Here is a 19,179-nt window from a genome sequence, read left to right as displayed (position 1 = left end):
GAAACTAAAATATACTCAAAAATATAAGGAAAGACCCCCCCCCCCAAAAAAAAGAAAAACCTTAAGAAGAACAAACCAATATTTAACACAACATAACGAACCTTTCGGCATTAAATGACCCCAAAGTGGTTGATATGCCGTAAAACAGAACAAACAAACAAACAAACAAACTTGTGCTAAAAAACCTGATGCAATTTGTTATTTCTTTGGGATAGTGAAGTAGTTTTTCTTGTTTAGTCGATGCAGTTGTAAATTGCAAGGTCATCAGCATCGCCTGCTTCTTGCATGTACCAAAGCCATTTTCATTCAACTTGTTGGCTGACATATGGTGGATGTAGTCAAGGCATATTATAAACGTTAAAAATATGAAAGAACTATACATTTTAGGTAAAAGTTATAGCCTGTTGACTTAGGAGTGCCAAAATGAAGATTGAATATCGTTAAATTTTTGTATTAAATACTGCCAGGCCGCCTGGCATCGCTCGGTCATAAAATATGCTTAAGTATGATATTTTGATTAATGCAGATTTCGTATTTGTTATATTATATTGGATTCAATATATAGTAATGATTTAAAAAGTTATAATAAAAAAAAAGACTCCTATGCCATCACCGAGAAATGAAACCAAAATGTTTAGTTTACGATTTACTTTTTCATTTGATTTTAATGCCCGAGCTATGAAGACATGTTTGCTGCAAGGCTAAAAATTAAAACATTAACCAATAGCTATTACATTACGCATGCATATTCATAATAATAAACTGAGACAGGAGTTTGGTAGGCAAAACTTTTTAAACAAATGTATACACATACATAAATATTAGGTTGTTGCATAAGTTTCCGCTTCTTTTTTATTTATTTTTTATTTTTTTTTTTAGAAAATCAAAGAATGTTAACAGCAAGAGTAAGTTCGTGTGGGACACAAACTCTAAGTTTTTGTGTGATCCCATCGACAGAAGGTGGCGTGAAACTGTCGCAAAATCACAATTTATCTTTCCACCCAATTCTCTATATGTCTGATTGCCATCTTCCTTCAAAAGAACCCCGAGTTGGTCTTTGTGGATCTTGGTTAGTCTTCCGGAATGAGGAGCGTCATTGACATCAAAATTACTGTGTTTGAATTTGGTAAACCAATTTCGAACAGTTCTCTCAGCTATATAGCAATCCCCACCCTCCCCAGTGGTTTACTTTTACTTGTGCAACTGCCATTGCACAAAGGTAACATGCATACCACAGATTTAACCGACATAAGTCCAGTTCAAACAGACAGAAGTATATAGAAGCTAGAAGTAACGTTAAGAAAGAAAAAGCGACAGCTAAGAGAGAATTTACTGAAACAACCAAAAAACGCATTGAAGCACAAAAATTAGGAATCTGCGATTTCTGGAAAATCTACAACAGTGTAGTAAATAATGGGCAACCAACATTCATGAGGTTGTTTCCTCAGCAACCGAGAAGGCTAACATGCTTGCCAGTCGGTTTGCCTCCAACTCCACACTGGACCCTGCTAACCACCCCCTCCCTGACTTTCCTTTGTGGACAGACGCCACGCTAGACAATCTGAAAATCACCCCTTCTCAGGTGCATGTTATCATAAAAAACCTTGACACTTCAAAAGCATGTGGATCAGATCTCATCCTGGCTGTGCTAAAAATGCTCCGCTGAAGTAACTTCAGTCCTCTCCAAACTTTACAACAAATGCCTTAATGAATCTTGCTTCCGAATTGCTGGAAAACTGCTTCTGTGGTACTAGTTTTTAAGAATTCTGCCGAAGAACTGACCCATTAAATTATTGCCCCATTAGTCTCCTCCCACATTTCGCCAAAATATTTAAGTCCATAATTAATCCAGCTCTAGTCTATCACCTTACAGATGCTAAACTTCTGACCGACCAACAATATGGATTTAGGCAAGCCAGTTCCACAGCAGATATCCTAACTGTAATCTATGGACAAAGCAGGGGAGGGTAGAGCGGTAACTCTAGATATATCTAAGGCTTTTGACAGGGTATGACATGAAGGTCGTCTCAGAAAAATCAGATCATGCAGTATCACTGGAAGAATACTTAACATAATTAAATCCTCGACCGCCGTACATCTAAACATGATATACATGCAGGAGTGCCTCAGGAGTCTATCCTTGGACCTTTATTATTCCTAATATTCATAAATGACCTCCCCAACAAAATTGCCTCTGAGATGGGTATCTATGCTGATGACACCACGCTCTATAACAGGCACGACAAGAAAACAAATGAATACATATCTAAAGAAATGGCAGAAACACTAGAGGATGACCTCCAATCAGTAGTGGAATGGGAACAAAAATGGATGGTCACATTCAATGCTGCCAAGACTAAACTTGTTTCCTTCAATAATTACAAGGAACCTTCTCTACCACCAATAGCAATGGCCAAAGATTCATTAACTGAAAGTACTTCTTTCAAGCTCCTTGGCCTAACGTTCACAGGAAACATGAGTTGGAACAATTACATTGAGAGCATTGCCAGGGCCGCTGCGAGGAAGGTAGGCTCTCTCTACCATGCTAGAAAACTACTAACACCTGAAAGTATCCTGTATAAGGCCACCATTCGCCTATGTATGGAGTATTGCTGTCATATTTGGGTTGGTGCATCTGCTACTAGTCTTTCACTCCTAGACAAGGTCCAAAAGAGTCTCCAACTTGATAGGTCCTGAACTGTCATCTAAACTTCAGCCTCTGTTCCACCAACGAAATGTTGCATCCCTCTGCCTGTTCTACAAGTATTTTACTAGTGAATGTTTTGACTAACTACAAGCACTTGTGCTCCCACGCCGTAAATATCCTCGACAAACCTGACAAGTAGCTAAATCCCACCCCTACACAGAGATCCCTAGATGTAAGAGAGCCTTCTACTCCAGTAGTTTTTTTCCCAGAACCGCTAGACTTTGGAATTCCCTTCAGGGTCCCTGTTTCCCCAACTGTACTGGCATGCAGAAGTTCAAGTGTAACGTGAACCGACATCTTGCTGCCCAACTCCCTACATAGTATCCCAGTAGTTTATGTCCCTGATAGTAGCCCCCTATACCAAAGTGGCAATGTGCCTTGTTTAGGGTGAAAATGTAATAATATATATATGGTACAAATATCCTTGGTCACTTCACTCGTTTTTTTACCTCTATTAAAAGCGAAAAGGATGTGTCAAAAATGAGATGTTTTATCTACTTGACAATTCATTTGACGGTTCTGAAAAAACTAGAAAAAATTATATGAGCAACAAACGATGGCCATTATTTTGTAGATGTGCTTTCTACATATGTTATATAAACACTTTGCTAAATATCAAAACATGTTTTGGAACAAAGTTTTTATGAAACAGCGGGAACTTACGCAACAACCTGATATATATATAGAAAAAGATTTGTTTACGCAAATATTACGCAAGTATAAAAAAACTAATAGGGAATTAATTCAAATGAATGTTTAAAAGAATATGCAAATTAGCTAGATCTTTGCAGATAAATGCAATATATATAACATAGCTAGATCTTTGCAGATAAATGCAATTCCATAACCCATATATAACAAAGTTGTATTTTCTTTTTAAATAAATAGAAAAAAGTTTTTAAAATGAATATCAATACACAAAAAAAAACAAATTTATAGGCGCATATATTAATCTTTATAAATTCCTAACTTCAAACAGATGTGATAATATTTAGTTGGCTGCACTTTATCATAGTAAAGGTCCATACAAAATTTGAGCTAGATCAGCACAGTAGTTTTTGAGAAAAAGTGAAACAGACAAGAAATCTACAGATTGTTTGATTATTGACAAATGAGTAGAGTGCATGATAGTTGGAGTCGTTATCACAAATTCTCTATCCAGTTGCTTTCTCCCAAATTAAATATCAAACTGATTAAAGTTTAAAATGTAAAAACAAAGTATCATGGTTCAATTGTGCTCTAAACAGAAACATTCATTTCGAACATGCCCCTGTCTTATCAAAGAACCTACTGATGTTTTTATATGCTAGGCCCTTCTGCTTGTACAGTGATAAAACTTCTCAAGCGCACTTGTGATATTAGACTGTATAAGGGTGTTAACTTTGGTCAAAATCAGACAGTTCTTTAATCATTTTTATTTTTTTCGATTATCGATTTTTGATATTTATCGGAGGTATTCCAATACAAAACCATCTTAGAACACTCCCAGACACATAAACTACATTTGTGTGCAATAGAAAAAAAAAAAATCGATTCAGCCATTTCAGAGTTCATAGGGAACAAACTCTCACACGCAAAGTGCCTTTTATGTTTAAGTAAAGACTAGAAGATTAATTCATTCCCTGAACAGAACAGTTTTGCACCACTTTTATATTCACTTATTTAATGAATATGAGTACATCCGGGTTCTTTTTTACAAGAATATGATTGGTTGGTTAAGCTATAAATACTGACTAGTAGAGCCGCCAGGGAGAGACATCGAAAGGTACACCGAAAGTCTCCTGCTAAAGGATATATCAGCTCTGACTATGGCCACTCATTCAGTAAGGCAAGCACAATCCAGAATCAGATGACCAGGCCTTCATCTGCTTTAGACTAAACTTGCAAGACGGTGTTAGTTATATTTCACCTACCATTTTTCCTCGATCCAGGACTGATCAACCATGTCTCTGACAGTATTCTCGTTAGATATTAGCATCCAAATACTAAACCTTATGTCTAGAATCTTTAAACTAAATATAGACCGCATTAATACCCCAGGCAACTGTCTTCCAAAATTCATATCGGTTAATTAGTTCAACAGTGAATCCTGTACATACAAATATATATAAACACATGATTAACTTTATATATAGATATTAATTTTTAATTATTTCGACAATTGTTTTTATTCTAAAATTTTTATTTACTTTTGTTTTGCATATAAAGTTATTAATTATTTGTTCACTAAGTATCTTTTTTTGTTGTTAGCGTTGTTGACTGCAAGGGTTCATCAGAAAGACCATACTCTGTATTTAGTGGAAACTAAATGTATTGAAAAGACAAGCAAATATAACAAATAGGATAGTTACACGTCTCTGTCCAACTGTTAGGCATGCATAACTTGTGCGTAACGCCCAGATTATTTTCCCAGTTTTTAGTTAGAATTAGAGTTCACTAGCAGGACCTATGGAAATTCCACAGCGGACTCGTTCATATATGATATATTGAAGTTAGCATTCTGTGTATGTTCAGCGTAAATGGAGACGCCCTGATATTATTGTATCTCTTTTGTTAAAACTGCAAAAATATTTATCTAAGCTAGCAGAGACGTCCGGAGTAGCCTGGTCATAAAATACGCTTAAATATGTTATTTTAATTTATGCAGATTTCATATATATTATTATACAGTTAATTTTTTTATCGATTCTTATATATTATAAAATTGTGATTTCAAAAATATATATCCATATGACTTGGGTGTATCAGTTTGAACCAAAACTTATGAAGAAAAAAATATATGTATATATTTATAACTTTAGTTTCTTCAGTTATAATTGAAACCGAAACCAAAACTTATGAGGAATTCTTGGTAAAATTATTTATTACAAAACAATGGAAGGTCATAACAATTAAACGATAGTCACTTGGAAGGGAAAAAATGTAAGCATGACACAAAATAACACATTATCGCATTAATATATAGATTGTTATCCGTAAGGTGGCCACCACAACAGTTAGTTTTGCAAATTTCACAGAACATGCCATCATAGAGACAGGAAATATAAACTGACTGCAGTTTCTTTTTTTTAATTTTTCATTGATAATTATATCTTATGTTTTCCATTTTTTATTTTTTTTATTTTATTTTAATGAATAATTTCTATCTTTTCCAGAATCGTGTATGTCCGAGAGACTCGCTTGACTGCTATAATTTCCCATGTTGCCATAGGATTTTCACTCTTTGGTCTGCACTACTTGGCATACATCCCAACTCCTGTGTTGTATGGGTTATTCCTTTACGTTGCTGTGACAGCACTTTATGACAATCAGATGTTTGAAAGAATATGCTTACTCTTCAAAGAGCAGGTAACTCTTGCAACAACTCGTTTTTTTCTTATTCTCATCTCTGTATCAATAACATTGAGACACTTTCTCGTGTGCCTGGATGTGTGTGGGATTCTTACCTCTGTAATTTATACATGTTGTTTCTATTTTCTACTAGATGACTTTTGCCAGCTTTGCAAAATTCTTTACTTTTAAACTAAACTTTTAAATAAACATTTCTTTGTGAACACAAAACATTTTTGCATTTATTCATATAAATATGCATCAGTGGTTATAGTCAGCTAACATACTTTCTTACTTCTGGTCATTTTTATTGGTCTTCAGTATTTCTATTGTTAAGAGATTTATTTAAATAAAATATAAGAAAAGGACATTATTGGAAAGTATACCATCAAAATTAACAAAATTATACACATAAAAATAACACAATTTTTAATTGCACTTTTAATAAAATAAAAAAATATATATTTTATTTGAAATTTTATATGAAATATGTTTATGAAATTATAAAAATGTTTTTTTTTTAAATAAATTTTTTATTTGAATTTATATAATAAATATTATAATATAATATTGTTTTCAAGATGAGTATATTTGCTGATGATATAACACTCTATAACATGCACGAGGGTAGAACGGGTGTAAACAAATCTAAGACAATGGCAGAATCATTAGAAAATGATCCTTAGACCATAGTGGAATGGGTCCGCAACTGGATGTTAACATTTAATGCTAGTAAGACTAAGCTGCTCTCCTTTATCACAAGATACCTCTCCAACCACCCATATCCATGGCAAATAACATCCTACCTGAGAATTCTTCCTTCAAACTCCTCAACCTAATATTCATGGGTAATATGAACTGGAAAAAATACATTGAGGATATTGCGAAGGCTGCTGCAAAGAAGATGGGTTCCCGCTATCGAGCTAAGAGACTACAAACACCTGAGAGTATCCTATACCTCTACAAGGTCACCATTTGCTCATGCATGGAGTATTATTACCACATTTGGGCTGGTGTATCTACCATTAGCCTCTCCCTCTTGGATAGGATCAAAAAACAGTTTGCAATCTAATCAACTTTGTCAACTAAGCTCCAACCCCCCTGTCCCATCACTGCTGCAATGTTGCATCTTTGTGCTTGTTTTACAAGTATTTTAATGGAATGTGTTCTGATGAACTTGTTGCACTTGTGCCCCCTCGACCTACATATCCTCAACAAACCTGCTAAGTAACAAAATCTCACCCCTTCACTGTTGATGTTCATAAATGCCAGAAAGCTTTCTACTCTAATAGTTTCTTCCCTTGAACAACTAGACTTTCGAATTCCCTTCCTGCTATCTGCTTCATCACTGTACTGATATGCAGAAGTTTCAATGTAACATAAACCAGCATCTTGTTAATCTTTCCTAGGCATGGTCCCAAAATAGTAACTCCTTACGTCCAAGTGGCGATATGCCTTGTTAGGGGGTGAACATGAGTAAAAAAAATGTTTCTGAAAGTATGTGAAAAAAAAAATTATTGAAATCAAATAACAAAATTTCAAATATCATTAAAAAAATGTATCCAATACATAATATTCCCAAAATAGTTTTAAAAGTAGGGGTAGGCTATAGAAACAAAATTTTTCAAATAAATGTCAAAAGTGGCTTATTACCTTCATTTATATGTAAATAGATGGGAACAAATGATTTTTTTCAACACGGGTCAAAATTGGAGGGTCACTGGCCCCAAACGTGATTTGACCGCGTCAACGCGTGAAAATGGCCCAAATTTCGCCCCCGAACACACTTAATCATTTATTGAAAGCCACAGGGTGCATTTTTTGACTATAAATGCATTTGTATCATTAAATCTAACATTCCCATTGGCTATCCCACAAGTATAGGGTTTTTTAGGGTATCTCAGAGTTAAAAATGGGTCAAAATTACCCCAAAATTAGCCAAAAATGGTTGGAAATCACGGATTTTCCAAAATGCACCTCCCAAGCCACACAGGGTGCAATTTTTGACCATAAATGGCTCTATATCATTAAATCTAACATTCTCACTGGCTATCCTACCTATATAGGGCTTTTCAAGGTATCTTAAGGGTCCAAAACGGGTCAAATTTACCCAAAAATTAGCCAAAAATGAACGAAAATCACAGATAATCCCCAAAATGTAGGTATTATATCTCATCGGGCTCCTATAAACACTCCTGTATGGCTTTTTACAGTTGGAAGACTGAAATAACCACCCTGTTATCTTATCCATTTGTATTTAGGGTATTTAGAGATCTTTGGGGGATGTAAAAAGGGTCAAAACAATCCAAAAATGACAAAATTACGCTTTACGGTACATAACATATGAATCATTAGTTCATTCATCAATAATACTTTTTAGAAACATCGTAACTTTACTACATCAACTTCTCAGAAAGTAATTAAGTGTAAATTGAACATTGAATGTCAATAAAATGCTGTCCAAGAAGAGTCTGAATTCATATTGTTCTCATAATTACCCCAAAATTGATGAAATGGCCCTCGATTCGCTATTTCTCGATTTGTAACCAATATATTGAATAACTTGATAAAAGGTATGAGTAATTAGCAAAGGAATTATTTTGTTATTTCAAGACACAGCTTCACTTCACATTACTTTAAAATCATTCAACAGTAAAATATCAATATAATGCATTAAAGAGCTCGTCAATCACATCATTATTCTCTAGCACATATCCTCCACTTCAAATTGATCATTGTCCAAATCCAAACGATTGTGTAGTTCTTGCTCTGCCAGAAACCGTTCATGTTCCATATCGACGTGGAAAGTGTCAATGAGCCATTTGCAAGAGAGAGACTTTTGATCGACAAAGAATCTTCGTTCATATACATCAAATTCATCAGGATTCACATCTTTTGAAAGTATATTGAGAAGGACATGGTGCTCTCGTTTCCATTTAATCATATTCACACGTCTGGAACCCTTTGCTTTGTAGACATCTTTGTCGTAAATTTTTAGCGATCGATCAAGTTTGTTTTATCCCAGGTATTGTAGCATAACGAACATCACTTCCAAAGGCTTTCTGCCACAATTGTAGTAATCGCAAGAACTGGTGAATATGATTTTTCTGTGTCGTGGTACCATATTTGGCAGCATGATGTTGCACAGCTTGAACACGTTCAGCCTCAGTTGGAAGAGAATCAAGCAGAAGATAAGTCCAATCGTCGTAATTATAATCTTCGTCAATCTGCCCTGCTATACCAGCCATGTTCATTGCATTTTACTAACTGAAAAAGAAAGCAAAGTTCAATCAAATTCACAATTAATGCAATGCAATGTTATCGTGTCTATTTAAAGATGCCATTGCATTGTTACAGAAAGAAAACATTTCCTTATGTGGTAATTTTCCATCTATAACTCAAATTAAGCCCCTTTTTGACAACCTATGTTGATTCTTAGGGACTTTTTGACTCTCTTTGGCTAAATCGGCCATATTTAGCCCCTTTTAAAGGTCCTTATACCCCTCATTAACAGTGCAAAAGTTAGAGTGCCTGCTTCAAGCATTTCCCAACAGTTTCTGCCATGTAGAGGTGTCTTTGGGCCCATGGGAGGTGCATTTTGGAAAATCCGTGATTTCCGACCATTTTTGGCTAATTTGGGGGTAATTTTGACCCATTTTTAACTCTGAGATACCCTAAAAAAACCTATACTTGTGGGATAGCCAATGGGAATGTTAGATTTAATGATACAAATGCGTTTATAGTCAAAAAATGCACCCTGTGGCTTTCAATAAATGATTAAGTGTGTTCGGGGGCGAAATTTGGGCCATTTTCACGCGTCGACGCGGTCAAATCACGTTTGGGGCCAGCGACCCTCCAATTTTGACCCGTGTTGAACAAAATCACTTGTTCCCATCTATTTACATATAAATGAAGGTAATAAGCCACTTTTGACATTTATTTGAAAAATGTTATTTCTATAGCCTACCCCAATTAAAAGGTTTTTTAAATTATTTTTAATAATTCTTTAAAAAAAATAAAACTAATTTCAATAATTCTTAATTAAAATATGACTGAAAAAAAGCTTTTCGGTGATTATTAAATAAAAATGAACGATCAAAAAAAACAAAGAATACATGCACAGGGGAGATATAGGCATGAGAGAAAAAAAGTGAAGGAACTGATTTGCCTTGCTGCATCTTTCGGTAGCAGCCACACCAGAAATTAGGATGTGACTATAACCACATCAGTATTTTGGTAATTTTGATACAATATATTTTTTTTTAATATGACCATAAGAGATTTGCTTGAGTGATAGTGAATGTATGGTGGGTTTGTTTTAAACTTACAATTTATAAATATAGCTACTTATTGAAAAGCAAGTTCGTCCAAATAGAAGTTTGGAACACTGTTGTGATGCATAAACAACTGTTCTTCTATCTGATAGAATACGATTACTCTTCAAAGAGTAGGTAACTCATGCTGCAACACAATTTCTTATTCTCATCTCCATATCGATGAGAAAACATTCTCGTATCTGCTACTGCCAGATCAGCCTGTCTGAAGATACTGGTACTTCTGACTTAAAATGCAGTAAACATTGATGTTATTGTTTTTTGTCAATTTCCCTTTGCAAAACTCAGTCATGTTCTGCAAAGTGAAAAGCAAGAACGACAATTTTCCTCTACAAAAAAAGCAACATGAATAAATATTTCGAGATATGAAGAATTTGAAGTATAAATCACTTAATTTTGTATCAAATAAACCAAAAAGGGTCGTTGCCATAAAACAAACTACCTTCTCATATGTCTGTATGCATTTTTCTCATTTTTATGTGATTTACACGTTATCATTACGAGCATGGAATGAGAAATATATTGAATAACCAAATATTTCTTGATAAAGTTGATATTTATATATTATTTTATTTGGAATTCATTATTGAGATGAGTATTATTTATTGTATTTTAGAGTATTATTTTATGAGTATGTATTTATTGCGGACTATTATCCTCATCTTTCTTAGATGTTTCACATTTCGGTCAACTATTCCTCTGGCCTTCGTCAGGTGGTAACTGCGACGGGATAGGAACTCCGAATCTCCTAACTGCATCCACAGCAATTATTGCCTTCAGTAGTTGTCGTCGTCTCCCCACATTTTGGCCAACTTCTCTATCCACTGCACCGTGGGGCAGTGGATAGAGACGATGAATCTCTATGGTTCCTGATGAGAATTGTCTAAAGATAGCGGTTTCAATCCTACCCAAAGCCAGCCAGAGGCTTACTTGGCGAAAACGTGGTGAGACCATGACAACAACTACGGAAGGCAGTAATTGCTGTGGATGCAGTTAGGAGATTCAGAGTTCCTATCCCGTCACGGTTACCACCTGACAACGACCAGAGGAATAGTTGGCTGATACTCAGAAAGTAATATTGTACTGCATAGTTCAATACAAGTAATAAAATTACTTTGTAAGAGACGATATTTAATTTATTCCTTCAGTCCAACACCTCTTGGTAAACAATGTTTTTTTTTCCCCTCCTGTTCTGAGGAAAGGTTAAACTTTAAGAAGGTTATAGTTACTATAATCTGTGACGGAGATAAACAACATGGCTGAAACTTGTAAACCTATCAACTAAGAGTTAAAGCTCAAATAAAATAACACCTTATTGTAATAACTATTATTGAAATGACCATGCAAAAACTGGAATCTTAAAAATATATCCAACACCTTTATCATGTTTATTTAATATTTTAAAATAACTACAAGTATAAAACAATGATGGCTCAGCAAATATTTGTTGATATTGAACTTGAAGAAGGCCATATTGTAGTGTGCAGTGAGGCAGTCTCCATAACAATGTATTCTATGAATTTGAGGTTCCATTTAGTTTTCGGTAAGTTGTTCATCCACTGGAAAGATGTAGACCATCTGATCATTCTAGAGATGATGGATAACATGTGCTGGTAGTTTATTTAAAACTAACCTGGGTGCCAGGCATTGCCCAGGTGTTTGGAATTAAGGCTAGATAATCGAAAAGAAGCAATGACTTGAAAATATTGGCGAAAAAAGTGACCCCTCTCTGTAGAAGTGCCCAGTTGAGGGTGAAGAAATTAATGTTTTTTAGACAATTTTTTGATATTTGTCATTCGAATGGTTGGGCTTCAAAACGATACTGATCTAGTGAAAATCCGTCGCCTCTATCGAAAGTTTTAGACAGACATACACACACACACACACATACACACACACTAACAGACAGGTAAGATTTATATAGTAGATGAAGCTGGTTTTTACAGAGCCAGCCTGATTCAGCGGTAAGATAGATTGAGATAGCTAAAGGCCAGGTGGGATGCACGAACTGCCGAAAGTCTCAACATCCTCTTATGTACAGCACTTGGTATTTCCAAATGATTGCACATCTGGTACTGGCCAGTCTCAATGTTGCTTAACTTTAGTGATCTAACACGAACTAGCGTGTCAATGTGATTATGCTATGTATTGGTTTTAAGTAGATACAAAAAAAGCATACATTTTACATTTTTTTTTTTTTAGTGGTGGTAGAGAGATGAGTTCATCTTATTGTTTTAGGAAGGAACCAGAGATTGAAGCTCAGTCGAGTAACTTGTGAATAACAACAATAAAGTAGGGAAAGACTAGCAATGTCTCTTGTATGAGAAAATTTTTTTATCAGACAAAGATATGGTTAATTTCATTTTGTGTTTTAACGTTTAAAATTTTATTTTGCATTTCCTGTCAACAACCTTTATGTAATTGAAAAATGTGTATTTTTTGTAAATGTCATCATGAATTTTCATAAAGCATAACCGTGTAATTTTATTAATATTAAGTGTTACATATTGAAGAACTTAAAATAGCAGCCATATATTGGGAGACAAGAAATAAATCAGCATATTTTTGTTATTACCACAGAATTCAGCACAATTTTATTATAATGTCCAAAGTACACAGGTTAGCATGAGTGTTGTCTTATTGTGTATAGGCTTCTTATAAAGACCTATTATTCACTTCTGCACCAGAAAAAATGTTTATGCAAACATCAAAAGAAACTATTTTACTACTGATTTCAATTGCACTCCTGGACCTTGAACTCCAAGGGAGGTAATAAATGTGCCAACAATATATCAATTCAATGCGAATTTCTGTGTAAATTTCGATCATCCAAATGAAGCATTTTTTTTTTTTTTTTTTTTTCAAATTAACTGAATTGAATTAAACCTGGCTATGCTTATTGGTGTATTAGCTAAGCCAACCACATTTAAAATTTAATAAAGACAAACTTAAGTGTGACGGCCAGGATAAAACCACATTTTTAATACCTAGAGTCAATGAAATGTAAATTTTAGACAACCAATCTAAAATTTATAAATAAAATATCTTTGCTCTTTATAGACGTGTGAACACGCAAAGTATTGATAAAAAAAAAAGATTTTTAGAAATAAGAGTATGTTGAGTATTAAGTTTTTTGTTTGTTTTTTAATGCATTTTGTTCATTTCTTTCAGGCTGCTTATCCCCCCAACCATTATATTAGACAAGTACCCCAGAGAAAGATCCACTTGTTTACGGGACTTCAAGTTATCCAATTGATTATCCTGTGTGCATTTGGTTTTGCTCCCTTTCCCTACCTGAAAATGTTCTTCCCTATACTCATCTTTTTTCTGATTCCAATTAGGTAAGTATTAATTTCAGATTCAATGAGAATGTATGCTTCTGACTAGTCACATGTGTATATGTGTTCATCACTGTTCGAGATGTCTTGGTAGAGCTCCTACAATAGACAGAAGGCTTCAAGACCCTGTCATGATGAACAAAACAATTTAGATGTTGTTGAGTCTTTCTGCTAACTCAGAGATAGTTAATGTCCAGGAGGCACATGTAAAGCATGCACTATCTATCTGTGCAGAGTTGCATGGGGCAAGTTTTGTGAGATTCTTCCACTCCTGACTAATAAAGACATATCTTTACATAACTGTGATGTGTTTTTCTCAATGCAATGTTGCATGCCAGCAAGTATGGCCTCCCAGAATCCCGAATAGATAATAACTTCTACATAGTGAGTGAGCTATGCTCTGCTGGACATGCCATACAAAGGTAGCAAAGAATTTCAGCAACCCTGTTCTTTGCAGAAAAATTCCAAATCCCACCTCTGGATGTAGCCCTATATATATATATATATATATATAAGTGAGAATGTGTGTGTGTGAGAATACTTCTCAACCTATATACTCAATGAATATTTGATATACAGACTTGAAATTTGGAATATAGGGTATTCAGACATATGGAAAACTCTTTAATCAGTTTTTATCTGAAAAAAAAAAAAAGAAGGATGTTAAGGGCTGAAAATTTAGAAATTGGTACTTGGCAATTATCGGATATTCTGTTTAGCCAACATGAAAGCTTTATGTTAAGAAGTAGGTTTGAAAGGCACCTTTTAAAGATTGTGTCAATCTGTCCTAATGGTTATCATACTTGACTACCTATCTTTAGGTTTTAATTTTCATCTCAGCTCGAGTGTTTTTACTTACAAGAAGTGAATTGTTTAAAAAAATATATATTACTCACGTGCACATGTCTCAGTTTCTCTCTGTCTTTTAAAGTTTTTTTTTTTTTTTTTTAAGGAATTTAGCATTACGTTTAATACCCATAGTATTTCTGTTTGTAAAGAAATCTGCATTAAAATATAATATTTATGCATATTTTATGATTAGGCAATGCCAGGCAGCCTGTTAAAATATATATATATATATATAGTGGTATGATTTTATATGTCAAAAATGCTTCGAATAGGTCATAACGTTTTATTACCTATATGCCTAGCTGGTTTAATTTTTGCAACTATGAATTGTTTCTGCAATGGATCAAGTTGAGCTTTAGCCATGTAGAATTACTAATGAATATACAAGAACAATGGATATCAAGAAATGAACAAAACAAAAGTGACAAAACCATCTTGTCCTGACTTAATAATGGTACATTGAATTGTCCTGACTTAATAATGGTACATTGAATTGTCCTGACTTAATAATGGTATATTGCTTTTAAATAATGTTTATAAAAAATTGTCGTCTTTCATTTCTTGTATAAGCCAGTGTGGGTTAGCCATACTGAGGAGGTTTTATTTGTGCTGTGAATACTGTTATTTTGAATATTTAGTCTGGGTTTATTTCTAGGGAAAACTATCTTCATACAGGTTGTCCTGACAAACCCCTGTACAGACACTCAAGGATAGTATCTAGTAGACATTCAAGTGCTCTCCCTTTCAATATGTGCATCAATATGACTTTCTGAAACATCATATATGTGTGTATATGTATATATGCATGCATGTAATGCATATACATTTTTTATTTAAAAATACCACATTAATAGGAATAGGCAAAAATATTTATATAATGCCATACATGACCGCTATCAATGGAAGTTACTGTTATCCATAATCAGCACCATACGCTTACAAAAGGGTGTAAAGTTCTAGCATTCTTGTGACTCTACATGTAAATGTGATAGAATCGATGTACGTACTGTGGTGCATAGAAGTTCCTCAACAAATGGGTTGTCTTTTTTTCATGGGAAGTCCTCTCTCAATGGGTTGATGTGCCCTTCTTCTTAGCATGATGGTAGAGAGAGAACAAAACAAAAAAAGCAACATATGCAAGAACGACACTGGTCCATATTTTGATTTTTCAAACATATTTGAAAAAAAAAAATGCAAACAGTTTGGGAACACAAATAAAAAAGGAGGGAAAACTATATAAAGAGTGAAATGATTAATGTAACGTATTAACACATTATTATCCATGTTTTCCCTCGCTTTCATATACTCCATCAATAGCATTGAACACTGTATGAGAGGCAGTGAAATGGGTTTTCTTGCTTGTTTTAACTTAGTTTTTCCTTTACTTTCTCTGGGTTTCTATTGCAATCAGACTTTCTAACATTCTTTTACAATGTCATTTGGAGTTAGTATGATTCTGGGATTCTAAGTTGCTATTTTTAAAAGAAGTTTCATGAATCTCCAAATATCTTGAAGATTCTTCATCTGTACATGTTTGGAACTGATCTGCTTACATCAAACCAAACTGTCTCTGTCTAAATAAAGTTTATGTCAAATTGTAGAATTGAACTCAACCAAATTCACTGACGAAAAACAACTGTGCAATACAATTTATACTCAGGGTATTGTCAGAAGTGCGATTTCTCCTCATCTACCAATTGTGCCACATCGATTTTTGTTGAAAGATGATTGATCAATCGTTTATACTAGACCAACTGACCTAACTCATGCTTTCTAAGGACAAATATGATTTCATATCCAAACTCTGAGTCAGGATCAACGGTCAATTCTCGAGTTGACATTTTCTGTTTTCATCAATCAAAATCTTAAACCAAAGCAATCATTTCTCATTTTCACCCGGTTGTCGCATTCAATCTATCATTCAGCCAAATGCATATATACATCCACCTTATATCTACTAGTGGATGTATTTAATGTAATCAAGGCCCATAGGTATTACAGAAATTAGTGGATGGCTTCAATCTCACCTTGCTGGGCCTAAGGATTGAAGCTCCAGCAACTAGCTACACTAAGGCAGTAGCATCACGATTTACTAAGTTTCAGAAAGTTTGTCTTTTATTGGAAATCCTTTATGTAGAATTGTTTCAGTCCCCAGTGTTGATGAAAAAGAATATAACCATTCATTAAATTATAACTTGCACAACTTGGACTTCATTATTTCAAATACGACTTGAGCTATCAATATTTCAAATGTGACTTAAGCTATCATTAGAAAAATATATATTCGTTCAGAATATTTTAGAAAAAGATTGATAATTTGGATTTACTGTTCTCATCTTGATTGATATTTTCAAAATCTTTCAATTGATGCATCTTTTCAAACTTGTGAAGCTTTGTCAAAATTGCAAACCTATACAGAATTTTGAACTGGGTGCTTTATTTTATCCACAAGTTATTTCTGTTCTGTCAGCTACAGCCAGGTAGAAATGTGATTTTTTTTTTTTAGTTATTGTCTGTAGTGAAGATTGAACCTTTAATTTCCAGAAGTGTATCACTTAAAATTGATTGCTTTTAAGCATTGCACTATATGTTTATGTCAACTGTAATTAACATTTCTACCCACTTATGGCTAATGGATGTGAAAAATCTGTCCTTGTGGATTAAATAAATGGTTCAGTTTGAAATTCCATGCATACATTGTGGAATGATAATAGTGTTGTCCTAGAAAAGATGGCATGATTCCATTTCCATTTGATGAAAACTGGTTTTCTTTTTGTTGCAGATCTACTAGTTGGCCAGTTGTGTACAAATCCCAAGAGCGATAGGAGCCTTCTATCATGTCTGAAAGTGACACAATGTTCAACTAGTGAGATCGAAGATACACCACTGTACAACTCTTGCTCTCTACTGATCCAAGTTATGACAACAGGACCATTGCCAGCACTCTCAAAATGCATCGCTAGATTGCCACGAATAACAGGGACGTGCCCAGGGTGATGAAAACTAAATTTCCGGTCATGGTTATGGTCTTTGGTGTGGTTTCAAGTGAGGGCCACATTATGTCACTTCACATCTTTGAAGTCAGCTTGAAAGTCAACACCAAAGTGTACCTGGATGTGCTGAAGAGTGTGGTGATCCCCTGGTGAAATCAGGTGGTTGCTGGCAGACCCTGGGTGTGGCAGCAGGACTCAACACTGGCCCACAAGTTCAAAGAGACCATGGCTTTGCTTTCACTGGCCCTCTCCACCCCCAACCTGAATTCATTGGACTACTTCGTTTGGTCATACTTCAAGAACATCACTAACATGACTGCCCACAACACCAAAGCCAGCCTGATCGTTGCCATCTGCCAAGTATTCATTGAGCTTTCTGCCCATGCTTGTGGAAAAAGCATACTCCTGGTTCTGGATCCATATCAAGGCAATGATTGAGGCTGAAGGCAGCTATATTGAATAGTTTTCAGCTCTACTACATAATCAAGTTACCTGAATTTTTTCAATAAAAGTTTTAAAATAAAGCTGTGGTGTTTTCTTTAGACGACAAATTTATCGTTCCACGTCCGAAAAGCCACATCAGGTTACATCGGTTCAAAAACATTTTGAGAAAATAATTAAAATTATCAATCTTCGTTTAAAAAATTTCAGAACTTTTTTTTTATATTTTTAAAAGATTTTTGTTTTTTCTTTTCAGACATAAAATCATTCCGTTTTTAATTGATGCCAAATACCTCCGCGCCCTAGATAACCAATAAACGAAAGAAAGAGAAAGGAATAATAAAAAAAAAATACTCCTCACCCTGTTGGCTGTGGACAACTGCTGGTACAATTTGTACTGCTTAAGTGGGGATGCCCATTCCCATTAAAGATTTTTTTTTTTTCTATTATTATATCTGACTCTGTGCCAGAAGCAAAACCAGGAAGATTTTTTTTTTTTTTTTTTAAATCCTCCCCTGGTGGGGCAGCTTTTCTTTCTTTAATCTTCTATCACACTAACCTCTCCCTCCAAGGACATGATGCTTTGGGAGGTAAATGAACAAAAAGGGGGGAAAAAAAATCTCTATTTTGTACATTTAGTTGTTATGTTTTAAACTAAATTTTAAAAATTAAACTACTAACAGTTTTTGAGAAATGGGGTTACCTGTTTGAAGATGAAAGATCCTCGTAAAATAAACAAAGAAATAAGTGGAAAAAAAGAAAAAGGTGTTTGGTCATTTTCAAAAGAATGAAATTCAGGAGCAATACACATTTCGTTTTTATTTCAACATATTTTATTCTCTCTTTAAAGATTCATTTCAATCAATGCAGGTACATCACAGAAATTACTGACCACTGCTCATTCCATAAACTTTTTTTTTTTTTTGATTCTGTCACAATTGTGAGTGGGGAAACTAATCTACACATTTGCCGGACAGATTTTATTTTAGTAATAAAGACCCTTCTATCCATTTAAAAAATCTTTTTTAAAGAAATTAACTGCACAAAATGAGCATTTATATGTTAAGCTAAGCATTATCACTTGTTTTGATGACAAAACTTTGAATTGATACAATTTATGTTAATCAGTTTTTTCTTTTCTGTATATTTCTTCGGTTTAGTATCAGTTAGACATTTATATACACACA

At 34.4% G+C, this 19,179-nt stretch overlaps 1 protein-coding gene across 13 annotated transcripts in view; it reads left to right on the top strand.

Annotated features, from left to right (window-relative positions):
- Window positions 1-18,756, top strand: part of LOC145259180 (solute carrier family 4 member 11-like) — a 533,927-nt gene extending 515,171 nt beyond the window's left edge. For all 13 annotated transcript variants that reach the window (XM_080116942.1, XM_080116953.1, XM_080116950.1 and 10 more), the window contains 3 exons: window positions 5,863-6,055; window positions 13,543-13,712; window positions 18,249-18,756. In XM_080116942.1, coding sequence (XP_079973068.1) covers window positions 5,863-6,055; window positions 13,543-13,712; window positions 18,249-18,309 — 424 coding nt within the window. In that variant the 3' untranslated portion in view covers window positions 18,310-18,756. The remainder of the gene's footprint in view (window positions 1-5,862; window positions 6,056-13,542; window positions 13,713-18,248) is intronic.
- The last annotated feature ends 423 nt before the right edge of the window (window positions 18,757-19,179 follow it).

This window comes from Euprymna scolopes, chromosome 34 (genome assembly GCF_053919585.1).
Source record: "Euprymna scolopes isolate OS-2025 chromosome 34, ASM5391958v1, whole genome shotgun sequence".
Lineage (NCBI taxonomy): Eukaryota > Metazoa > Mollusca > Cephalopoda > Sepiida > Sepiolidae > Euprymna > Euprymna scolopes.
The sequence above is the reverse complement of the archived record's forward strand: the minus strand, read 5'-3'. Positions and strand labels throughout refer to the sequence as shown.